The following is a 25,077-nucleotide window of genomic DNA, read 5'->3' as shown; positions in this document are numbered from 1 at the left end:
TGAGAAGGTTGGCAGCCGGCGCAAGGATCTCCCTTGTCGCAGGTCTTTTTGAGAAACTTGCATCGAAGGCAGGCACGCAGCTTCCGTATCTCACTAGCTTGCTTCCGGTGCTCAGGACGAAGTGGCCCCTTCCTACGGCCGACTTTCTTCTCAACAACATTACCCTTTTGGCGGGTAACGCGGTTGTAGGATATGGTGACAGGTTTCTTGGCGGGCGTTCTTCCTGCGCCTGGGCTTCGACGTCGTGGAGGGTAAGATAGGCCGCTGTTGTGGCTGCCAAAGGACGATGCCCGAGAGCGTAGTCCAGGTGGTGACGCGCGGCCGAAGGAGGGTGACTTGTTGGAATCTGCTCGGGACAAAGACATGGATTGTTGGGAGAAATCCAACCACTGTGCGCTTGTGCTTTGGGACAAGTCATTATTTCCCCAAGGGCTCGTGGGTGGCCCGGGGAAAACCACGGGTTCCATGGTGTTTTGAGACATGAAATAGTGGTTCGATGGCCCAGAAGCGTAGGTATCATAGCTATCGTGCCCAGGCGGATCCAGAGGAAGTCCATATGCATTGAATGAGTTTGGGGGGCCACGGCTGAGAGTGTTTGTCCCTGATGCGAATGGCTCCATGGGCTGAGGCTGCGAGGGCAGTTGGTAATTTTGTTCAAGAAGCCAGTCACTCAAAAGGTTCGTAGGTGGTTGAAAGAGCAAGGCGTCTGGCAATGGACTCTGCCAGAAGGGCTCATCCAAGGGCGGCGGCGGTGTTTTCGTCTGAAGATGGCCAGCGTTAGCCGAACCGTTGCCGTGATTGATGCCATCGAGTTGACCTTGGCCAGACATGGAGCCAAAGCCATAATTCTCGGCTGTGCGATGCGTGCTGAGGTCATGGCCGTCAAAGGCAACGGCGGCCTGGCTATTTCCAGATGGGCAGTATTCGGTATCATTATTCGCTGGGGGATGGCCGCCATCGCGGGAAGCGTCCATGTTTGCGACCAGACGTCGATGGGGATGGGTGATTGAAGAAGGTGGGGATAGATTCAGGTGAAGTGAAGTCAAGGGCACATGGACTGGACCAGATGGACGGCACTTTGATCGGGGCGGCCCGAAGTGGAAGTGGCGTTCAATGATGTGAGGCTGAACCTACCAATTTTGTCTCCAATGAGTTTTTATTTATCATTTCTCCTTTTCAAAACATGCGCAGACCCAGCTCCAAATGATGGGCTCCAAGAAAACAAACCATGGGTTGTGATCTCCATGTCACATCCTCGACGCTCCCCGTGTTTGGTCAGGCCAATACCAACTTTAACTCAACCTAGTATCACCAGCTATTTTATACGATCAAGTATTGAATCCTAGCAGCCGCTTTCGTACCGGCCTTCGAATTTCTATCTACTTGCCTGTTTTCTACTCTTTGAACGTCTAAACCTGGATTTACCAGTTTCTGTTAGACTGCATCAGTTGCGGGTTCACAGGGTCATTTACTCAAATGCCGGCTTTCAATGAACGACCTCGCCAACTGCCGACTTCTACACCAGAGGTATCCTAATCTACAGGATCAAGATACGCGTCAATAATATCTGCAAACCTGTCATTCTTCTCCCCGAAAATCTGCCCATGCCAATTCTTCTCATCAACTTCGGGGTGGAATATTTTCCATATTGCAGCATTGGTGACATCGACTCCCAGGGCCCTTCTCAAACTATCGATAGCTGCAGGAAAAGGGGTCCCAAACCTCGTAAGTCTAATCTCAACCTCATCAGTTGCGGTATCGATAACACAGATGACGGTATAGTCAATCATAATGGGAATGGTAAGCTCGATCGGAATGTCACAGATCGCCGTAGGTGGCACCTCGGACATGGTGCCCTCAAATGCATCAACCATTAACCGCCTGTCTTTGTGGCTCTCCTTGCAGGCTATCAGACTTGCCAAACCGCGATTGAATGCGCCTCTGGAGCCTTCATCAATCCCTGAGGGCTGCTCGTTTTGGCCGGATTCCGCTGGCTTCACGATTACATCGTCTTCTGCCACGCGTCTAACTTTTCTTACAACGTCGACTTTGCCTTTGTTCTTGGTTGGCGAGACATGTGTGATTTGACCCCGTTGAGCAAAAGTTGGCAAAAGCTCGCCCACGGCTTTTTTGTATTCGTCGTCGTAGATCTCCCTCGCTCTTGCCCGCCACTCCTCTGGAATTCTGAGCTTGCCGACTCGGAAAAGATATTGTCTCAGCTTCTCTACTGGCTCATGGAGAAATGTGGCCGTCGTTAGCTCAGCGATGCAGCGTACAATGTTGCTGCAGTCTGCGTCTTTGGATACGATGGCTACCACATCGGCATTAGAGTGGTCGAAATTGTCGTAGAGTTTCAACACTGCCTCGGGCAGAGAAGCCTTTTCCGCTCTTTTCGGTAACCAGCTTGGTTTTGAACTTTTGTCAAATGGCCAAGGTACGAGCTTCTCTAGCAGAACAGCTCCGGCTGTGAGCGGTGTGTTTCTGGGAGCTTTCTCGGCCTCTCCGTAGACCATCAAGGAGTCCGAGGCGTTTTTATCGTAGCTGATAATGAGGACAGGACCGTTAAGGTGTCCGACATTTTGGCCGTCTTTCACATCCAATTTGAGCGTGTTGTCGTTGACCGCATGAGTCGCCGTCGCCCCGTCGAGGCAAACTAACGTGATGGTGCTCGTCATGATGACTAGCGGCTGAAAGGAGACCAGAACCAGTTTGAAATGGCAAGTGTAATTGCAAAGGCTTCAGAAGAACAGGATCGGGAAAGGAGAACAAAAATGAAGCTGTATTGTGAAGCGACACACATATATGTATGTGCGAGGGGGCAAAGATGATCTCGCGGTCCCAGTCACTCAGACGAGTACCTACAAGATTACATTTGCTCCTTACATTTGCTCCTTTGATCACCCGAAATGTACACCACGGATGCTGCCGAAACTATTGTCCAGTTCAAATGTTAGCCTCGCCGCAGAAATTAAACTAACAGTACTACAGATGTCCCTGTTCTGCCTTACCCCGCCCATTCAGGCTCGCTCCTTGGCCACGCCCGCAGAGGCTCAGCCATGGTGCAATGCACTGAGCCAGAATGAGGCTGTCAACCTCACACCAGTCTGGTCATTCAGGAACGTCACCTTCACGCCATGTCCAGATGTCAATTGTAAAAACAGGCATAGCCGATGATACAGCTTTATACACGCGTATCCTGCCAATTAAACAGTCAAACACCCCATCAGATCAATTTTAACGTGTTGGGCATGTTTTACTTAACCCGAACCGTTGAGATCTATCCCATGACCAACCCAACCTCAATCGACGGCAGCCACGATACAAAACCAACCATTTAGAATGGCGAAGTCTCGAAAGTCTCCTCAAAAGACCCGTACCTGAACCCAAATCGAACCATAACCTGTGTACCGCAAGGACTCACCCCAAAATCCGAGGAGACCACCCTTGCCTCCTCCGGCACGTCCTCACACGTTCTAACAATCATCGAGCCCTCTTCCAACGTAACAAGGCGGCGCAAAGTCCTGACCGCTAGATCTGAGCTCATTATCCCTTCCTGCACCGGCCTTGCAGTCATCAATGCCAGGGCTCTGCGCCGAACAGATGGGTCTCGACACCGTCTAGTAACTGATTCTAGAATGGAAGTGACACCAAAATGCAAATGGAACTGGTGTTTGCCCCGGGAAGTGAAATCATCAGATCCCAAAGCGATGGCGGCGTTGTCAACCATTCTGCTAAAGTCGTCGACATGCGCATCCCATTTCATCCGGTTGCGGCCGTACTCGCCAGTCCCTGGGGTGACCACTTTTAGATTCAGCGCAATGTCTTGTCGGTGAACTTCTAACAGTGCAATCGTCCTCTTATCGGCTACGCTCAAGGCTGAAATGGACTCTTTTGAAGCAATAAGCTCTTGGAAACTTCGATACCATTTTCGTAGTTTTTGGGCAAATGCCGCGTGTTCGGCAGCGTTCATCATGACAATCTCAAACTGTTGGAGGTATAGGTCCTGGACAGATTCTTTCGCCTCGGAGAATGACTTGAATTCGGTTCCGTTTGAGGATTGAAGAGTCGGTTTTAGATACGCTAGGATAGACGCTGGTGGAATGCCGGGCACGATGTCGCCTTGGAACTAACAGGAACCACGTTAGCAGTTTGTAGGCTAGAGATCTGTTAAGACGGGCATGGAGAGACGTACTAGCAATATTTGCACCCCAAGGCGATAGAAGCACGCTTTACCTTGATGAGTTATGTCGTCAACTTGTACCTTGGGTTTCCATATAGCTTCTCCCGTTTTACTGGCACAGCCCTGCTGAGACTGCTCTAATTCCTGGAGTATTTTACAGCCACTTTTGAACAGGCTAAATATGTTTGCGTAGTGTCCTCGAAGGGTCTAAATGTGTTAGCTTGCCTCATACTATGGCAGCGGGAACCAAACCTCAATGTATATAAAGATCAAACAAGAGAGTAGCGACGTTTGTGGCGTGGGTTGCCGATCATCACCCGTAAGCCCTTGAATCGCTAAATTGTACTGTCGCAAAGCAAAAACATTGTCCTCCACATGGCCAAGCACAAAATGTTCGTGGAATGCCGACAAAGCTATGAGTGCGTGCCGGATGCAACCCTCCGAGCTGGCCCGGCGCAGCATATACGTCTCCCATACGCTATCTGGAAAATACGTCTGGAACTGTACAAGGGTCTGTTCAAGAAAGAACTGCAGGGATCGTGACTCTTGGTGTCCATGGCCCATGGTTGTTGCGATGCGGATCACGGCTAAAGAGTTGGCCTGTTTCAAGAACGATTCGTAGCCATCGCACTGCCGACCAGATGATGAGCCTATCCATTGTCTTGGTTAGTGCCTTGGCTCTCTGGGAGTTGGTGTGTGAACTCGCATCGTCTGCAGACTGGCCTGGCTTCATCGCATTTCACCCGTCGAACTGTTCCATGTCCAAGTTAGCATTGCCCTTTGTGGCTATTGCCGGTAAAAGAAGCTGGAGTCGGAGCTAACCTCTGTCAACTTGTTAGCTTAGCTTTAAAAAGCCTTGGGGGCTATGACTGACCTGCATGTCTTGCATCCAGTCCGAACTTTGGGGCTCCATGCCCGTTTGCGGTTTGAAGGGTGTATGGTCGCTACCAGCCATCGACGGGTAGATGGTCCATTCGCATCCATTGGCCCTGAGACCATGCGATGCTGCGGCTACGTGAGATTGATGGAAATTGCCAAGTCAAAACGTTGCCAGGTTGCGTTAATTCTAATCTAGACAATAGAGTACAAACCCCGCTTCTGTTTGTCCGTTGCTGACATGCGGGTTGTTACGTGCTACGACTAACAATTGCCGTTACCCGTAGCTAGATATCTCGTGAGACGGAACGTATCGCATTGTGGTAGAGGACAAGTTCTATCGCGCACATTTGTTATCCGCTATTACCTAAACTGCAATTTTAAGATTAGGTGTTACTATCTTCTGCCCTCTCCCTAGCTCCAGACTAGATAACTTTATATGTAATAGAGCTCCAGGCTTGCTATCTTAGCCTGGAGTTAAATGTCTTAATAATTTATTGGGCCGGTAGGAGAGCAGTTCTACTGCCAGACTAGCCTAAATAAGGCACAATTTACCTCCAGGCTTAACTGCCAAGCCTGGAGGTAAATATGCTAGAATATTATTAAGCCTGGAGATGGAAATTGTATTGCTTAACCGGGACAAATAGGCGCAATATTAACTCCAAGCTAGGTTGTAATGCCTGGAAGCAAATAGCATAGAATCCTATCTAGTCTGGAACTAGTATAGTAAACCTGCTAGCTAGGCAAAAGTCGGTGGTATTTGCCTCCAGGCTGGTAGCTCCATCCTGGAGGCAAGTCACACGTAAAATTAGCAAGCCTGAAGGTAGTAGTACTACTCTAAGATAAGAGTATCTTTAGATATTTCGTTTTATTAAGGCAGAAAGAAAGCAATTAAGAAGATTTCTTCTTTGCAGGTACTTTTGCTATATCTTAGATTTTGTAGCACTTTATTGCAGACGCACATTATACAACAATCCCGCCCAACTACTAAAGAACTACCTATAGTCCTCTTAACAAATATACTGTGCACCGCAAGCATTAATGCTAGTAAGGTAATGCCCCGAGACATAGTACCCTAAAGACGTCTTGATCCAAGTCCTAGTCCCAGGGAAATGGCAGAGATTTTGTGAAGGATTGTCAGGAGTTACTGGCAAACTCTGTGCAGACGCAAAGGTTGGTATAGACGCTCCATTTACCAGATGTGACTTCTCTTTCAAAGCGGAAGGCAATAGCTGCGGCGGGTCTGTTCGGCAGGAAGTGTCTGTAGGAAGGGGGGAAATGAAAGGAGGGGTGCGTTTATCTGACGACGTCAGATTTGTGTCTGTCAATTGCCAGAAGTAGTGAAAAGTGACGGAGCGCAAAGGCTAGTCGGGTTGGAAAGAAATATACGAGAGAGGTGGCGTTTCTGGGAAGCTGCTTGTCAGCTACAGGTCAAAGAGTTCCAGGGTGATGAATACTGTTAGTTGAGTTATTATGATAAGGTTTCAACAGCCTATTTTATCTTATTCAATCTCCAATTCATTTTCATAGCACAGTGTTATTATGCACTTGGACCACAAGAAGGGTGTTGCTTATGATGCCTGCCTATTAGCAGCTATAACAGAGGTAGAGGCGAGCGGCCTTCTACTCCAAAGAATGGCCTGAGCAAAGCTGCCGCCACAGATTGCAAGTTAGATGATGATCCTGGGTTCGGAGAACTTGAGTCCGATGCAGGTTTGCAGACCTGTTTGGCGACAGTAAGTTATTGGCGAGTATTCATCCACACAGCCAACTTGAATTACCCCGCTAATAACGCGCGATTTATTAAGATGCTGGCTGCCTAAATATATTGCTAGTGATATCCATTACTATTCGCATAAAAAGCAAGCTTTTCCAGTCAGTTTTCTTCACAACGCCTAAATCGCCAACTAGGATCCCAGTGCTCTAGATACGTGTCACATGCGAAGAAAAGTTTAAATAATACAACCAGGGGTAAGTTTTTGCTATTGTCGAGCAAATTGCAGCTTTGGGTTTATTCTATTCGGAGGTTTACGTTAACGATAATTTTATCACCTAGTAGATAAGTCACGAGTTGTATTACCCAGAATGTCCGATAACCACGGGTCCAAAATCGACAAATGCAATGATGGTGATTGGGAAATAGTGGAACTCGAAGAGTCCCATCAAGAACACGCTGATGAGGCTATTCGTCCGATTCTAGGCCTCTACTGCAGTGGCAAGTTCGCATTGCAGATAAATGGTAGAGAGAATACGCGTCGCACGGTCCTACCAGAACCAGGGCGTCACAACTACAAATTTCCAATATTCCTTAAAAATCATGGGTCATTATATGACGAACAGGCCCAGTGTATACTTTTTAGGCTTCCAATTGAGCTTCGACTTCGAATTTATGAGGAGGTTCTCCGCATCAAGTCACCCAAAGTACAACTAAAATGGTATCCAGCAAGCCACCGAACTTCTCCTCACTTATCGGTTCTCTCTATTATTGAAACCTGTCGAAGGATACACGCCGAGGCCGAGCCTATTTTTTATTCTATCAACTACATACAGTATTCTGTCACAACGCCTAGGCCAAGCACAAGTTTCTTTCAAACAATCTCTCCAACACGCCTTGAATCCATACGAAGTCTAATAATCTCTGTTTCCTCTGGTGGAGAGGCACTACACATAATCCGAGAGTTGATGCCGTTAACTAAGTTGCAGAAGCTGATGATAGAGCGACAGCAGTGCGTCCGTTACATTGACATTCAGGCATGGATAGTTCTAGCTAAGCAACTCAAGATGGAGCTGGAGAAGTTAAGCGAACTGCAGATACTAGACATAATCACTCCAGAGACCCCAAAGCAGACACCGGAAGAAGAACAAAGGATGCGGCGATTAGATCAGGTTGATGACTTTTTGCGAGAAGTCACCAGTGAAAACAAACGCCCCGCCGTTGCCTGAGCCTGCCCGTGCCTAGCCTCTCCTAGCCGTGCCTCGACAGCGAATTCTAGGTGTCTAGCCTGCCTCGGCAGCTAATTTTTGCTGTCAGCCTGCCTCTGCCTTGTTGAAGGGGAGGACGCTGGCCTGCCTCGACAAAGGGGGTGGCTAGGCTGGGCTGGGCTTGGGTAAAATTAGGTGGCTCAAAGCACCGAAATTAAAGATGGCTATGGACGCTACAGAGACAAAGAGTGACTTGCTTTGCCACCTATCTGCGACGGCAATTTAAGTACATTTTTTCGTCGTGACAAGTATTATAATACGGAAATGAGGTGATTATCCCCATTATCAACATCTCAATTTCATCACCACTACTAATATGGCTTCTGTTACAGGACCAGATAGCGATAATAGCTCCGAATTAACTACTCTTGTTTCTGGTGATACGCTAACTCTGCCTGGCCAAGAATACCCTTTAATTATGGCTCTTTTTGAAGCCCATAACGACGCGGCCTATAAGCTAGCGGTGGCCCAGATACCACGGGACCACCGAGTATAGGTTAAAGGGATATAGTACGTGCGGTATAAACTGTATTGTTATAGACGGTCTCGCTGTTTAGCCTGGTATTGGGCTAAGGAGCAAGCCGAAGAGTTAATCCGGACATCTAAAGGTAAATATCTTCTTATAATTTATATGGATAAATACTTATATTTACAGGCTTAGATGATAGTGGAAAAGAGTTAAGAAACCGCAAGATCTAAAAGTGTAAGCACTGTAATAAAGTCTAGTTTGCAGATGCAAACTCCCAAAATAAACCGACCTACCTCCTTGTTCATGGGATCACTAAGCGCCGACGATTGGGTGGTTTTGACTGAGATGTGTCCAAATTCGTCATTGAAATGGGTTCATATCCACTCCCATTCATCCCGGCACTTCTACACGATCGCTCATCGCCCATCTGTCACCATGAGATAAAACGCTACCACTTCACCCATGCTTTCCCAAACACCACCGTGCTTCATACTCCCTCAGACCGAAACCTCGTCTGATATCCCATCTTCCCTCTCCTGCTCCAACCTCCGCGCATTGGCATCCACCCACCACCCATTAATCTCACTATGACCGTTGGATTCCGCCCACGGCTTCGGGCTCAATATATAATGCACATTCTTCACCTCCCCATCCCTCCAAATCTGGTGATGAACTCCCTCAGTCCTCATCGTCTTCAGAGCATTGTAGATGTACGGCAGTGGCACCCATCGCCCCCTATACAAATCGGCTAGTAAATCCTGATCTGGAAAGCTGAAGCCTTCCCCATGGGCATCCATATGCTTCATAATCTGATCGAACAGGACCTTGGACGGGTTAACGACAAGCAGTCCACTGTTCAAGTCGCCCAGGCTCTTTGACGGATCAGCGCCTTCCACTTGCGCTCTGTCCGGATCGTCATGCTGGTGTGTGAACGCGCAATTCGAGGGGACCCAATTCGCCGGGTAGTGAGATTTCTTGAGCGGGTTGCAGACGCAGGCGTGTCCGGATGCGAATACTCGCTTACTCGTCTCGACGGTGCCGCTTTCACTGAGAGCGACGGGATCAAGCGGGAGGTCCATTAGCTCGTCCATGTTTTTGAGAACGAGCATGTCAGAATCGAGTTGTACCACACGTGAGAACTGGGCGAGTGAAAATACGACGAGTTTTGTCCAGCAATCGTTAAACCGCGCATCTTGGACGTATTTCTTGCCGGATTTAGGTGCAATGTATGGGACTGGCAGAGACGGGATCCCGCGACGTGAGAGAGCGGCGAGACCGGAGGCTGGGAAAGACGGAGTGTAGAGAGCTATCAGCGGATAGGCAGATTTAACGGCACGGAGTGAGTGGTTGAGAGTGAGGAGGCCTGGGAGGTAGGAGTCGTTGGTTATGAGTGTAACCCAGGCTATTGAGAGTGAGTATGTTGTTCACGGATGGTGGATGAGCGTGAGCCCTTGTTAACGCGTGACGCACCTTTGTCTGAGTTAACGGGTATGGACGTCATTTTGATGATATGTTACTGGCTCAGATGCCAATGCCGATTGGGAGCTTCGTCACACGCGTGTTGAGTTGCGCAAATTCCGATTGGCGGCCGTTGAGTCTCTTGGCTCCTTCAATGACAGCCTTGTCTTTCGTGTGCGACGAAGCCTTTTTACCACGGCTCGCGACCAGTTCCAACAAGTTTAATTCTTGTGTTATTAAATATGTTTGCTGACAATGTTGGTGCCAAAGCTCCGGGATCGCTTTAGGAATGACGATGAAAGATGCATCCCACGCTCGACGCAGAGGTTTCTGGGCTGCAGCATTAGTAAGAAAAGCCATCTCAAAGTGGCTAGCCCGAGTCACATCATGCATTGTGGATTAAAAGTCAAGTTTGTTTAAGACGTCGGCCAAAGAGGGTCATCTTAAGCCTTGCAACCCAGTATTGTCTGCAACCTCGAGTTTGCAACTAAAATTACAAATTGGAGGCTCGTATTTTATGCTCGCCAACTAGAACGGTTTCTATATTCCAAATGCAGAAATAACTAGTCGGACTTTGTCGGGTTGGCGACTGAATCAGTTCTCGGTTTGAGCTGTCAACCCTGTACCGTCGTCCACGACCTACCTGGATCAAAGAAAAGGCTAGGATAAGGACACCTTTAGGCGCGAAAAAAAGTATTAAAAAGGTAATATGAAAAATTCTTTGTCGTCAGTGTTAATACAGTATTAGACTAAGGAGTTCAAACAACTAAAGTGTTAGATAAAGGACGTATAGAATGAGCAGGTCCATATGGAATGACGGTGATATCAACTAGACAAGCATGCTTATATCAGGATTAAGTAAAGGAGTTGTAACAGATTACACTCTTTAATTATTGAAAATGCCCCGTATCTACTGTCCGGAAAGAGAAGAGTATGACTTGAACGGCAAAGTTAAAGGTCGGTTTTGCCTCGCGTGGGTGTGTGATTCATTTCCGGCAGACAAATATTCCTCATGAATACTATGGTGACTGCTGGCGACCAAATCATTGTTCGAGCCACGGTAATCTCACCTCAGACTTGAACTCTCTGCCCTGTTTGTTATCCGATATGCTGTAGTACATGACACTTCCTCCTACACTCACGTACTATTATGCCTAATGGGTTACCTGTACAATCATATTATTGCGGTATTTGAGTCAAACTCGTTTGGCGCAATAACGAGCCAGACAATTCCAAATGCTCATCGTAATCTATGTTTGTATCCAGCTTGGGGTTCTGAATACCCAACTCAGGCCCGATTCATACCAACGAGATATTGTCGGAATTTCTAGAACAATACGTCTACTGCAGTCACCCAAATACCGTTCTCGATGTACTCTTCCACATCTCACAAAGTCTATTATTACGCTGTAGCCAATATTCCACGAATTAGACAGATCAATGCTAGTATTACTTCTTAGTGTAGCGATTTGGCCAAGATTCTTGTTACCCTGGACGTGCCATGAAGCTGCACTGGCTGTGATTGAATATGGTCTCTTGCCTCATGGTAACGGTACCGCGAGAAAGCAGTGAAAACTCTTTTTGAAACACTTTCGCACGGGATCTATGTCTGTGACGTGACGAACATATGACGAGCCTGAGTTTGGACAGTGACTTTGTCCGGCCGGGCTCATGGTTATTCGGGCCGAAAACATTGCAGCTCGGCCGAACGTCCAACAAGGGTCAAAATGAGGACGGGTCTATAGGGATGCTGAAAATTGAATGCAACGTTTTGCGATGTACGCCAATTCCCCGTGGAAGATCGAGAAAACGTTGACGGGAACGAGAGATGAGTCTGCGCCACCATAAGCCACGAAATCGAAAGAATAGCATCACCAGAAACATTCGAAAAAGGAATTTTTGAGGAATCCGGAGACAATTTTTCGTGTTGCAGTTTCTGAATAGAGGTTTGCGGACCGTCGATCAAAAGGGGTGCTTTGTTGAGCCGGAGGCGTAAACGTGGCTTATGATCTGCATGCTTTGATCGGCAACCGGGATTTCTCATTCTGACCTCAATTACAGATTACATCGCCAATGTGGACTTTTGGCGTGTCCCAAATGAGGAATTATATTTTTGTGGATGGTGAATACTGTCTACATTAACACCTTCTTCACTCAATGTCTCACCTCGGACATCTGCCGTGATTGAATACGACATCCATAGAAGTGTAGTGCATACACTGAGACGACGAAAGAGAACTCAGTAGCAAGTCTAATTGTACAACAATTATTCGGTATGCTCGACTTCCTCATAACCCGTAGTCTGCTCGTTTGTGAGCCTCAGCATCTGGAAACAGGATGAGACATAGATCTCGTCATCTTGGACTGTCAAGCATTGGCAATTCGCCCGGCATTTGAAAAGAATAGTTTGAGCTTCGTGAACTAACTCAAATCCTATTGATTATTGCAAAATAATCAATCTCAACTTTCATATCGTCATGGCTTTGATCGACAGGCACCAGCATGTACTTGTCAAGGTAACACAGCATATAGTGCAGCTATCAAGTGCTCGGCATCCTAGTAACTGTAACATATTCTTTTAGATTCCTATTCCAATATGACAAACCATCACGCTTCAGTGACGTCGTTAGAGTGTTTCAGTTTTGCGATACCGGGCGTCGAAATCATCCTTTGGATTCCCTGCACCAACAACTTCAACAGGAAACCACTTCACAACAGCTGCACTGCCACAACTGGTCAGTCAAGTACGAGTATCGTGATAACATGGTGACCTTTTCGGTGTCCAGCATGCTGCAGGGGCGATCTCATTTGGCAAATTGACACAGAATGGAACGCACGGCTGCGCCCGAGATGTCAGGAAACACAAATGTCGATCTTTCAGGGGCCAACGACATGGCGCGGCCGCCGTATTTGGCAATACCCAACTCTAAGTAAGGGTCCATCAAGCTGTACAACGGGATACGCGCCTCCTCAACAGCTGAATATCTGATATTGGAGAGAAGGGTAATTGTTGGGGGTTATAGCTTCATTCGCGAATATAAAACCATGGTGTTGTCCCTGGTTCTACGTGATTCTCTCTCATCGACTCATCCCAGCGCAACCATCAAACTATCACCTTCTCTCCAAAAGCCTACACTCTTACAATACTTCAGCCTTTTAACCATCAACATGAAGGTTACTACCACTCTCATTGCTCTTGCAGCTGCTGCCATGGCTGCTCCCACCCCCGACGGCTGGAGCGACGGTTGGGACGGTGACGATGGCAGTGGCATTTCGGATATCTGCAACAATAACCGTCCATATATGGTCTGTTGCGACGCCCCGACGGGCGTCCTGACCAATCTACTCTGCAATCTTGCCGTTCTTGGCGACACCTGCAGCAGCAGCACCTTTTGCTGCTCGGCTCCTCCTCAGGTAAGATATCCGTTGGGCAGACACATCAGGTGTTTGTACTTCATGACTAATTGGTAATCGTTAGAACGGCTTGGTCAACATTGGTCTTAACTGCGTTCGGGTTTAAACTGAGCCATTCCTCCTGACGGCAGACAACTTCTCAGCTTCATTGTCGGCGAACTCTGTCAGGTGACGAGACGAAGTGGCGGAACAGTTTTCCCATTTTTGGACCTCAGTCAACGGTGTTAATAGATAGACAGTCTTTAAGTGGCTTGTTACATGCCAAATGCTAGCGCTGATTTCGGAGCATGGAGGATAAAATCAACTGGAAATTGGCACCAATTCTCAGGGGCAGAGGCAGGACGATATCCTCCTAACTAGCTATTAGTCAAGATTATTGGTAATAAACTCAGTCATTGCGATAAACAAAGACGGCTACACTCTCAAATTCATTATTGCCTCGTGCTTCTGTAGAGACTCTAGGTATCCATGTTGTTTCAACTCAATCCACACCCTGGGATGTATTTTCTCTCTCAAGTTAGCCAGTAGCAACATTGCGCCGCGCTGTCGAACTCGAAGTGTATTCTGACGTGTGGTGACTGGCCTCTGCAGCTAAGTCAGGCAACGCCGTTTGGCCATGGTGTGATTCGGGCATCAACCCGAGAGCGCTAAATGCGGGATGTCAGGATCGTCCAACGCCTGCATTACTACATGGAGAAACATCACCTCACCCTGTTTGTGGGTTTGTGTTTATCGGCAGAGGGCCGTTTAACCTTGTCGGCGATCCCTTATCGCCGTTAGTGCATCGGCTAACATGTCTGTTCCTGAAAGCGAGTCCCGGAAGCCGAAAGACACGACATAGAGCCAATAAACTAACCGTTTAAAAACACCCCTTCGCTGGGCAGTAGCTGTTACATTGATGTAGTCTTAGTATCTCAAACCACCAGGACATGCAACTACGGAGTACTACGCCCTGCTAAATTACAAGACAATACCAAAACCAACCAGACCTCTACTCCACAGTTCTAAGCCACCTGTTGTTGGCATGAGGGAAGTTGTTGGGACCCTCAGATACATGTGTAACGTTCGAGCGTGTCGACCCTCACCCAACCCCACAAGCAGGGCATGTAAAACCGAGTGGAATACAGTTCAATTCAGCTCAGTTCTTGATCCTCCTTTGACTCGACCCTCGTCGACGTTTCAAAGAGTATCTCTATTACTGCTACTGCCTCGAGAGTCTCAGCAGCCCAACATGCCTCCTTTACACGGTGATCCTAACTCTGATTCGACGCCTCTGCCTATATTGAACGATGCTATCATGGGCAATATTCGCGATCCTCTCCAAAGACTACACAAACAAGAATTGCCTCCATGGTATCAAGATATAGAAGAAGCTATTGTGAAACTTGTTCAGCTAGGCACCAAGATTTCTAGACACTCGGAAGCTGTTGAAGCTCGGCGAAAACTAAAGGCCATAGCGGACGCTACCCCTCCTCTCGATTCCGTGCGTTCGGTCATCAACACTCAGCTTATTCGAAATACCCGAGATTGCGTTGGTTTACGCCTAGATTGTGGGCACTTGAGCCTCTTCCTTGCTTCGGTAGACGGGTGGTTGAGATCTTGCGAGGAATTTATTCTCAAACAACCCAGCATACGCACCTCAAGCAATATCTCTGCCTTTGAGGATGCCTATCAAGAGCTGATTGCAGCGGCAGCACCGCATACCGCTAGTGAATCCTACGTCCCAGACGATCTCTTGGGCTTGTTTGATAACTTAGGGCTAATAAAGGGTCATGGTTCTTAGGCCGGAAATAGTGAGATACTACGCTCGAGCTGGGGTGGGTTGGCTAGTCGTCAACGCGGCGTAGATGATAGTTATACATAAATCTGTATTCTAAAGTCGGTGTTGGGCCACAAATAGCAGAATACTTCTTGCTAGAAATCTAAAGGCGCCTTCCGCCATTGAGTGACTTGCTTGTGGGCGTTGCATAACTCGTGATAAACGCCACAAAAACTACCAAGGTCGTATTACTGACAGCCGTAAATGCGGATATCTTGCCAAAAACTCTTCACAAGCCTCCTCTGCATCAGTTTCCCTCTCCGTCAACCGTCCACTTGCTTTATGTGCCTCAATTCTATCTAGTATATGCTCGCAGTCCTTCCAAATTCGAGACCGATTCCTCAAGCCTTTGGGAATCTTCACACTTAGGGTGAACCTGTCGTACACACGACTCCAATCTGTGCTATGTATATCAAGCGTGCGAAGTGGTTGGCTACCCAACTGCGTTGGCTCCTCCCTGGACTGATTTCTCAGTGCTTCAATAGCAGATGAATACTCACCACTTGGTCCCTCATCTTCCAAAACGGATATTTTCCTTTCAGTATCTAGCCGTCTCTCATCAAACTTCATCTGGCGCACCTTAAACTCTCTTTCGGTAGTGGTAGACCAGAATGAGTATGGAATTGGACACCAGGCTTCCCATAACCAGGGAAAGTCTCGGATGACCAGTTTATGCAAAAAGTGCTGCGGCAAATCCCAAACAGATGGCATTGCTGTCCGAACATTTGTAATATCGTCTGGCCCAAGATACATGAGTACATCAAGCCGGATTTCAAGTGGAAGCTTCGCAAACGGGTCTGTATCCTTAATCAATCGCCCACCACCATTCCCTTTCTTAACTCCCGTATGCTCAGATGCTTCTGTACAAACTGACTCGAGAAACGTATCAAGCGTAGGGTTAATACAAGGATTCGCGACAATCCACTCATCACCAGCAACATGCTGCCATTGCGATCCCCCACGACCCCGTCCAACAGCTTCGTCTCGCGGAAACTCGCAAAAGAAGTCAACCGGATTAGCATCCAAACGAAACCAATTCGTCAAACCGTCCAAGTCTACACGCCCTGATCTGTGCAAGCTGGCACGTTTAAACACCTCCAAACAGTAAGGATGGAGCGGCATGCCCGTTAAATTTGCCGTTGACGGCCGCAAGATAACATTTCTTGCCCAGGACATGCGACGACATCCAAACCTGGGTGGAAACACAGACGCAGGGTGTCGAGCGTCAATTCTCGTGGTACGATCTGTTAGACCGTGGACGAAGAAGGTGGCTGTGTCATCGTCTATCGGACCATACGGATCACTATCATTGAGCATAGTCGTCCTGGGGATAAGAAACTGCGCGGTTGTACAAGCTCTCATTTCTTCAACGGATATGTTGTTGCCGTTGTACCCGCGTTTCGATACACACGACGTGCTTGCTATATGCTCGTAGTCTGTGCGCGGTGTTGGTTTGAGTGTTGAACGCTGATGAAGACCGTGATGAGTAGTCAGTGTGACGTTCTTCACTACTTGGATAAACTGGTGGTACGCTTCTTCGTCTTCCGCGGATTCCTGAATCACGCGTTGATCATCGCTGTTGTGAGCAGACATGATGATATCTGATGCTTCTTGGTCCTCTTCCACGTCCACAACTCCACTTGACTCTCCAGAAGAACAACACTCTGATATCTCATCACTGCCATTCACAAAGTCCGAATCTGACGCATCGCTTCCGAGGTCCCCCCTTTCCGCGACCAGACATGAAGCACAGCCGGTGTCTTCATCGTCCAGCAAATCGCAGACATATGAACCGAGGATCGGGCTGTATCCCCATGCTTCGTCATCACTTCCACACCAGGCAGACGAGACGGGCTCGTTTGCAGTCCGAATACGACTAATGTTGAAGCTGACGCCGCATATTTGACAGCACAACTCTGCATCCTCGTAACTTTCTCCATCGTTCAGCAGCTCAGGGGTTGACATCTCATCGGAGACCAGAGAGTGGAGGGTACACATAGCTTCACCTGCGCGTCTGTTTGTGCGTTCACTCTCACCCCCCAACATCTCAGTCTGTTGAGTCGAGAATGAGCAAGATGTTTGGCTTGTAGCCCGTCGTCACAAAGAAACTGAAGAAACAACCGACAAACAGCTCAAACAGGTCGAAGAACTTGCTGAGGAACGTTTCACTCCTCGAAGTGCCTTGCTTGGTTTGAGATGCCAGACACATTCGGTCAAGTCTCGTGTTGAGAACGGAGAGATGGTATATCCTGAGTCTTCCTCATGGCCAGGGATGGCAGCAGCCTACTCCACCACAGGCATAATTATACGCGCGGCTGAACATCATTTCCGGGCCGAACATGTTCAAATGGCAGTTCGCCAAACCTGTCACTAAATTCATTCTGCTCCCTAAAATAGCTGAGCTGTTGCTTGTTTCATTATCCTCTTTCGTACACACAGCATCTCACGGTCTCCTTGTGAAGGCGACTCGTCACCGACGAGATACTCTCACAGAAAACACAAGCAACCATCGTCCACTTCAAAAGACTTGATCAAATAGTTACCCATCAAGCACCATCCTCACAATCCAGTAAATCACACTAAAGAGACTCAACCAACAACTCCAATATCCTCAAACTCGTACGCCCAAACAAACCCCTACCAGCATAATCCTTCACACTCACATCAGCGCCCGAATCCAGCAACCCTTCAACAACCTTCTCATGCCCATTATCAACGGCCCAAAAGAGAGGCGTCCTCCCATTCTCATCCCTCGCGTCGACTTCCACCCCAGCCGTCCCCAGAAGTACCTCCACGACATCTTCCTCTCCAGCACCAGCAGCATATGAGAGCGGCGTACGGCCCATTTGATCCCTCGCATTAACATCCACCCCCGACTCAATCAACGACCGTACTGCAGTCTTCCTGCCAGAGCCAGCCGCGTGAGAAAGTGCAGTACGCCCATATTCATCTCGGCGTTAATCTTCCCCGACTCGAGAAGCGTCTTCACTATAGCCCCGTCCCACCATGTTGTCGCGTGGGACAGCGGCGTCCATCCGGCTTTGTCTGTTGAATTGGCGTCCACTCTACCGGAATCAAGAAGCATCTTTTCGATAGACTCATGCCCAGATCCGGCGGCGTATGATAGCGTTGTGCGTCCGTAAACATCTGCTTTGTCTATGTCCCCCTCCCACAGGCCCATTAGATACCGGAGCGCTGCCACCTTGCCCGTTCCAGCAGCAATAGACAACAACGTACGGCCCTTTGCGTCTGTTTCCCCAGCGTCGAATTTGCCCGTCTGCAGAAGGAGTTTCATAGTAGAGGGAGAATCTGCCGCAACAGCGCAATACAGTGGCGTGTGGCCACCTTCATCCTTCACATCGGCGTCCAGCTCGTCCATATCCAGGAGTAACTTCACAATGGCGTCCTTACCCCAACCGGCGGCTATGTGGAGGAGAGAATTCCCCTGTGGATCTCTTTGGTGTACATCAAACTCGCCAGATTCTAAAAGCATCCGAACGATGGCGACATGTTCATGGTCAGCAGCCCAAAATAGTGGCGACCGCGTCAAAATAGGATGACCGGGTGAAACCATGAACGTCCACCCCATGTAGGTGAGAGCCTGAAGAACTCGGTGCTCCAAGATTGAATAAGCGGACTCGCGTGCAGTAATACAATTCTCCTCTCTCATGCCCCATACCTGCAGTGCCTTCTTTACCGTCTGTTCCTGGTTACGTATCGAAGCCCAGAACAAGGCTGAGCCACCAGAGTGCTTCGCATCGTGAAGGTACAGTTCGAAGTCAAGAATGCGATGTAAGTGCCGGCATGTTTGACCAAGAGCGTTGATATCACTTTGCGAATCCAAGAAATCCGCTATGCTCAATATTAGTTCTTGGGGTAGTGAGTGAATCATGTCTCCCAGATAGGGGGACTAGGTAGACGCATCGATGAGCCGAGACTTGTATAAACGGGAATGTAAACTGCGATGTACGTGACGAGGGAAGAAGTGAATAACGCCACGAGTGAATGATATGATGAAGCCCAGATCTGTAAATTAAAGCATCTATAGATGCGCTGAGTGTGACTGTCCATGCGGAAAGGATATATATCCTGGTGGCCTCTTTGATAACTTGGCTTTCAAGGGCACGAAACCTGCGCAAAGGCAAGACTTTTGTTCGTGTGCTTTGTCATTTACCGCGAACAGGAATAACGTAGTAGAGCGGAATCGCACTGCTACCAGCAGACAAAGGCTTTCACTGTTCAGGCAAAGCCTCCATGCCAATCGTGAATCCGCCAAAAGTACACAAACAGTGATTGTATCAAACAAGCGCAGAGTCGAGGTGCTTATCGGCAGAAACAATGCCTACCAGACGATTTTGCGCGCTCAAGTCTCTCAGCCAAGGACTAGTTATTAGCGTCAATGCAATTCGATAGCGGATGAACACGGCATGCACCCCGATTTACTTGTGATTCATAAATAGTGTATATTGATTGTCCCAGGCCGCAATTTAACGCCATTTTCTCTTACATATTGCATACATCAACATCTCCTTCAGTCAGAATGCATTTCAACACAATTTAAAGACCTGAGACCACTTCATCCTATTCCAACACGGGTATAATCCAGAACCGAACAAGTACATAAAAAAAGTAATCATCTGCAACGTCATCAATGATCCCCGTCCCTGACTCTCCGTTGTCACAACTAGACTCCTCTGAACATCCTGACTACCAAAAACCACATGGCCCCCAAAAACTTGAAACCACTAAGCACCGCTACACTCCACAGCACAATCGTCATGTAAATGTTGGATCGGTCTACTGCTTCCTGTTCTGGGTTGCCATTTCCGGGTGTAATCCTCTCCAGGCCAGCCGAACTGAGAACCACCGCGGCCAAGGCAAAGTTGGTAATCATCCAAATCAACACGACACCGGTTCTAACACCTCGGTAGTAATCCATTTGCTTCTCTTGTAGCTGCGCGGGAGTTGGCGCTGTCTTGACTGCCTTGAACTTGGTGCTAAAGAGAGCAACCTCTCGCTGATATTGGGCGTTCAAATCACCCTCGTCGGGCAGATCCGTCTTACCCTGTCCGTCCTTGGTGTTCACAGATGGCAGTTTTTCCACTTTGTCATCACCTTTTGTTCCCCATGAAACGTCATGAGTGTTGCAGAAAGCATACACATTCAGGACATTCGTGTACGTAGGCGTCAGCAGCATGTACTGGAGGAATGAGGTAATCATGTGCCAAGGGTCGAACATGATGAGCGAGGCGATAAGCCAGATACCGAATGTGGACATGACAGATATAATGAGCGTATAAAACACGGGGTTCTTGAATAGTTGGCTGATACTGAAAGCAGTGCCGCTGTTGAGGTCCTTGATGATAGCTTTGACCGCGATGAAGATGGCAGCAAACATCAGATATCTGTTGGTTGGAAAAGTATTAGTAGTGCTACTCAAAATTGCGCAACGACAGCACTTACATCATGATGCCAGCCCAGAACCATACCATGGCCGAGTATAATCTACCGGAACCAGCTGGCCGATTGCCCATGGATAAAACAAAGCAGGTAATCAAGAAAACGCCATAGAGCCAGGTGAAGACTACACCGAGAATCTCTCCAGTTTTACCCAGTAGATCGTCGGAGCCAAGACTAGTAGTAAGAATTTTAAAGACCAAGAAGAAATTGCCAATGGCAAACCAGGCAAAGATCATGTTGACAGTGTTGAAGACGAATTCGACAAAGAAGCCTAGTTTTCGGAAGAAGGAGTGATCGGATCGGAAGAATTCGTAAAAGTGAGCAATGGCGTAAATGGCGGCGAAAAACGAACCATTCAGCCACCGACGACGCTGAAGGACGAGTTCGGTAACCGTGTCTGGCACATCAGTTTCTCCGGTAGCAGATTTCACATACTGCAAAATCCAATGGCAATTTCGCTTCGTCACTAGTTCAAAGCAGAGAATACGATCCTCAGCCAGATACATGTTTGACTCGAAAAGGCCAGCCTTGGCGCCACCGTGCAGCGTTTCGCCCAGGAAATACTTTTCCAGTGGCCCCTGGCCATTCTTGTCGTTCTGCAGGGCAACGTATCGATACGCTGAGAAGGCACCGGGCAACACGGAGATGAATCCAAAAGCCGATTCAAGCGGTTTGTCGAGAATATTGCTCATCTTGTACTCAAAGTTTTGTGTCGCAACAAGCGGGTTAAGAAGATTCTTGCCGCCAGTACCCAACATGGCCTTAATTTCACCACAGGCACCGCCACACATGGGCTCCAAGTCGAATGCCTTCCACAGATGGTAGATCGAGTTGCCTCCGGGGCGTGTGCCGGCGTCAATGAGAACACAGATATTGGGATCCAACACTCGACCAAATGCCTGGAAGAACCACCGATGCGAGTTGATTTTCTTTTGGTTCTTCTCTTTGAGACAGAAAAGCAGCTGCACGGGCTGTCGCCGGTGGACCAGAGAAACGACATCGCTTTTAAGCTGAAGATGCGTTTGGGTGGTGTACTCGTAGATATGCGCCGTCACGTCTTTATTGTTGACTTGCTGTTTCGCAATACCCTCTTGGTAAACACCCATACCAGACAAGATAGCCTTTGTTCGTGGGTTGATTTTGGCACGGCCGTCGCTCACGATGCAGACGACAATCTTCTTCCAGGCATCCTTGCCCCAGGTTTTGCTGTTGGGGCGATTGCACATGTACTCGATGTTCTTGAAAACGCCAATCATGGTGCGAGCAAACAAGACGTCATCTTCATTGTACATGGTAACGACGATGAAGAGTTCGGTGTGGCGAGGCTTGCTGAATAGCTTCTGGCGAAGAGTGAAGTTTTCGTTATAAAAGTCGGACGGATCGCAGGTCGCGGCGGAGTATCGCATGTGGGTAAACTCATCGCGTTCGCCGTGAGGGTTTTGCTGCAGCAGAACGGGCGGGACAGGGCAGTCCAAAACCAGATTACCACGATACAACAAGACCTGCTTGACCGTCTTCCATCGTTTAATCCCTCCAGCCGGGGTTTGTGGCGTATGAGCAGGGTCATCGTGGTACGCTTGCTGATCATGTATCAGGGGCTGGTTATCGTCGTACGCCGGCTGTTGTTGAGGCTGGCCCTGATTGTAACCATCAAAATATTCACCATGGTCATGTAGCTGTTCTGGGTCGAGGTGGCTGTATTCTTGTTGTGGTGGGTGTTGGACATACGGTCCGGGACTCGGCGTCTGGCCAACGGATTGCTGTCAAGAGTCAGCATCAACTGCGCAGCATACACGAACCACCAACTTCCAATGAAGAAACATACAGCAGTGTTGAGCCGAAGATGGCTATTCGGGGTGTGGGTGCCGTATCTGGCATCTTGAATGGAATCTTGACTGCCATAGTAGTGTGTAGGCTGCTGTTGCATTGGCATATTGACATTGTGGTGATCGTCGAAGGGGCTTGGTTGGCGCCCATAGCCGTAATCGCGGCGGTCCATCTCGTACTCTGTCTATTGTGTTAGAGCAGACTAGAGCCGATTGTATTTTCTCCAAACGGCGCCAAAGGCCGAAGAAAGGCAAGGTGGTGAGCAAAAGGGAGCGATAAGGACCAGATATCTGGCCCTGGTTGGTATGTGAAGCCAAGGAGAGAGGCAATGCCGTCGAATGGAAGTATGAAGGAGCAAGAAGTGAGGAAAGTGAAGATAGCAAAACCACCAACAGAACAGTTGTCGCAAATCTGGGGAGATGGGCGAGGGGATATGAGCATTAGATTAGAGGGACAGGGGTGTGGAAGGGGTCAAGAATTGAGATCACAGGATGATCCACGTCCCAAGAAGGGGCATGGAAGTGACATTATTGCGAGGAATGCATGGGTGTGTTCACTTACGTCCTTCGTGTCCATCTCCTCGCTCCTGGTGAGGTACTCTATCGTAAGCTCTGTTATAGCCAGACATGTTCGGCTCGTCAATGTCACTGCAAGAAGCAGCGACGCCTCGTCAATGGCTGGGGAAAAGAGTTTCAACGGCACGGATACGGCCGCGAATTGGTCTTGCAATGGCGGTTTCGTCCCCAGTGGAGGTGTGGCGCAATCGATGAACAGTTGGTTGAGGTACTCCGTACTGAGTGCAGTGATGGCTCAGGTTGGGTTGTATAATGAATCTGGAGTAGACTGTAACGTGTCGACTCGACGGGAGATTGCGATTTCTCGTGGCTCGTCAAGGGCTCGGTGTCGTCATTCAAAACATTCGGATCACGCCCCACAACGTTGCGCGTAGCTCTTCGACAGGCTGAATGCTTGGACAGTACGCTATCGCACAGCAGTGTACAGTTGGAATATATGCGCCAGCGTCGGCAAACGTAGAGCAGGTGGAAATTTTGGAGAAGTGATGCCCAGCATAAATCAAAAGGGAACAAAGGGGGACAGACGGAGCTGGAGACGGTTTCAAATCCTGGAAAGAAATGTCGAGTTCAGTCGGAGCGAGGCGTCGGGCAAGTTTCAAATTGTGGCAGGGGCTGGATGATGAGCAGGGGTCGCACCTGCCTTTGGAAGTGGTCAGGAAAAGCGGCTCCATGCCTCGTATGTGTGGCGGGGCAAGCGGCAACCTGGGTGAGATTCTTTGTACTCCGTAGTCGAGTCTCTTTCGCCTTTGATCATGAACGGGATCAGACGAGGCGGTTTGCTTCACAGTATTGATTGAGGCTGAGGGTATGGTGGCACTGCGGACGCGGACGCACTTGATATTTTTCAACGTTTGCCAGTTAGCCTCTCTACCAACAAAGGCGTTTTCCAGCCCAAGGTATGTATTTCACGATTGGGGATGCTATTTCAACGGCTTGCTGAACTAACAAGTGCACCACTCCTAATGAATGCAATCGCGTCGTCGTGGCAATCTGACGACTGAGCCATTCACAGTCACTATGAGCCTGCGCATAGCCGCAATTGTCACATCGCCTATTCGCACGGAGAAATAGTAACAGCTTGTGGGTAGCTGCATGCTCACGTACACATCGTCGGGCATGTGCATCCCATGAGGTCAACTGGCACATCTGGTCTGGCGAGACTGGAGGCCGCCTTTCCCGATAACAGCCCAGATGTCGCCTTTCAGAAGAAGCACCACACATAGGCAGGTTCTCACCACACCAGACTCATTTTCAGAATGTCCCAAATGCAGCTTCACAGTAACTTAGTCAGTGCATATACTTGAATGGTCATTCATCTTTTTCGAATACCACCACACGCAGTCTTCAAATCTTCAAGTCTCTGGTTTCTGATCATCGACATCTTATTGCAGGGCCACATGCCAGACCCACGACCCCCAATGACGGCACTGTTTCAGACGCCCAGCAGCTCCATGCGCCCCTGTCAGCCCCCACAGCTCGCACCAAGCGCCTGTAAATCCCGGTGAATGGCTGGGGCGGACCCCGTCTTTGCTCATTCTCCTGACCACTCACCTTTCACAATGCGTCTCATCTCCCAAAATTTGCCAACATTTGAACATTCTTCCCTCTGCTCGTCGTTGCCGTCCCACACATTCACGTTCTTCCGGCACACATTCGACAAGCACATTCTTTTTCGCGCCAACCACGCAGGCCAATGATGACGTCTGCTCAGGTCTTTTTCTTCGAACCTCTTGCTCATCGTGAGACAAGCAGTATAAGCGGTCGATTGACCTTGTGAACCACAGCATTCGCACAGTACCATCACTGTTGCGCCGAAATCAGAAACAAATCTCATGACCACCAACGGAGAAATTCAGCTCCAGGAGCCTGCAGACACCAATACTGCCTACCATCCACAGTGCGGCCGATCGTCATTATCACGATGGGCATTCTGTAACGGATCTCCTGCTACTCCTTGGCGTACAGTCAGAGTGTGTGGCACCACGCATATCCGGCTTCCCAGTGCAGGAACACTGAC

The 25,077-nt window shown here is 48.7% G+C and overlaps 9 protein-coding genes across 9 annotated transcripts; 3 read left to right on the top strand and 6 right to left on the bottom strand.

The window, feature by feature from the left end:
* Positions 1-1,532: 1,532 nt before the first annotated feature.
* On the bottom strand, positions 1,533-2,675 carry VFPPC_09415 (hypothetical protein; the record flags this gene model as incomplete). Its single annotated transcript, XM_018287953.1, has 1 exon — positions 1,533-2,675. One exon carries the CDS (start codon positions 2,673-2,675, stop codon positions 1,533-1,535), a length of 1,143 nt encoding a protein of 380 aa, XP_018139297.1.
* A 659-nt stretch (positions 2,676-3,334) lies between these two features.
* On the bottom strand, positions 3,335-4,744 carry VFPPC_09416 (hypothetical protein; the record flags this gene model as incomplete). The annotated part of the gene is made up of 3 exons (XM_022428657.1): positions 3,335-4,126; positions 4,193-4,387; positions 4,433-4,744. 3 exons carry the CDS (start codon positions 4,742-4,744, stop codon positions 3,335-3,337), a joined length of 1,299 nt encoding a protein of 432 aa, XP_022284143.1.
* A 2,397-nt stretch (positions 4,745-7,141) lies between these two features.
* Positions 7,142-7,999, top strand: VFPPC_09417 (hypothetical protein; the record flags this gene model as incomplete). The annotated part of the gene is made up of 1 exon (XM_018287955.1): positions 7,142-7,999. The coding sequence occupies one exon, from the start codon at positions 7,142-7,144 to the stop codon at positions 7,997-7,999; it is 858 nt and encodes a 285-aa protein (XP_018139299.1).
* Positions 8,000-9,004: 1,005 nt separating this feature from the next.
* On the bottom strand, positions 9,005-10,008 carry VFPPC_09418 (glycosyl transferase family protein; the record flags this gene model as incomplete). The annotated part of the gene is made up of 2 exons (XM_018287956.1): positions 9,005-9,909; positions 9,978-10,008. The coding sequence occupies 2 exons, from the start codon at positions 10,006-10,008 to the stop codon at positions 9,005-9,007; spliced, it is 936 nt and encodes a 311-aa protein (XP_018139300.1).
* Positions 10,009-13,133: 3,125 nt separating this feature from the next.
* VFPPC_16528 (fungal hydrophobin domain-containing protein) lies at positions 13,134-13,485 on the top strand (the record flags this gene model as incomplete). Its single annotated transcript, XM_018294281.1, has 2 exons — positions 13,134-13,379; positions 13,444-13,485. 2 exons carry the CDS (start codon positions 13,134-13,136, stop codon positions 13,483-13,485), a joined length of 288 nt encoding a protein of 95 aa, XP_018139301.1.
* A 1,125-nt stretch (positions 13,486-14,610) lies between these two features.
* Positions 14,611-15,162, top strand: VFPPC_14598 (hypothetical protein; the record flags this gene model as incomplete). Its single annotated transcript, XM_018292366.1, has 1 exon — positions 14,611-15,162. One exon carries the CDS (start codon positions 14,611-14,613, stop codon positions 15,160-15,162), a length of 552 nt encoding a protein of 183 aa, XP_018139302.1.
* A 210-nt stretch (positions 15,163-15,372) lies between these two features.
* On the bottom strand, positions 15,373-18,044 carry VFPPC_09420 (hypothetical protein; the record flags this gene model as incomplete). Its single annotated transcript, XM_022428658.1, has 2 exons — positions 15,373-17,250; positions 17,862-18,044. 2 exons carry the CDS (start codon positions 18,042-18,044, stop codon positions 15,373-15,375), a joined length of 2,061 nt encoding a protein of 686 aa, XP_022284144.1.
* Positions 18,045-18,079: 35 nt separating this feature from the next.
* Positions 18,080-19,090, bottom strand: VFPPC_09421 (ankyrin repeats (3 copies) domain-containing protein; the record flags this gene model as incomplete). Its single annotated transcript, XM_018287958.1, has 1 exon — positions 18,080-19,090. The coding sequence occupies one exon, from the start codon at positions 19,088-19,090 to the stop codon at positions 18,080-18,082; it is 1,011 nt and encodes a 336-aa protein (XP_018139304.1).
* Positions 19,091-19,882: 792 nt separating this feature from the next.
* Positions 19,883-23,113, bottom strand: VFPPC_09422 (chitin synthase A; the record flags this gene model as incomplete). The annotated part of the gene is made up of 4 exons (XM_018287959.1): positions 19,883-20,603; positions 20,662-22,418; positions 22,484-22,665; positions 23,047-23,113. 4 exons carry the CDS (start codon positions 23,111-23,113, stop codon positions 19,883-19,885), a joined length of 2,727 nt encoding a protein of 908 aa, XP_018139305.1.
* Positions 23,114-25,077: the final 1,964 nt, after the last annotated feature.

This window comes from Pochonia chlamydosporia, chromosome 7 (genome assembly GCF_001653235.2).
Source record: "Pochonia chlamydosporia 170 chromosome 7, whole genome shotgun sequence".
Taxonomy (NCBI): Eukaryota; Fungi; Ascomycota; class Sordariomycetes; order Hypocreales; family Clavicipitaceae; genus Pochonia; species Pochonia chlamydosporia.
Note: the sequence above shows the minus strand (reverse complement) of the source record. Positions and strands in the feature narration are given on the sequence as shown.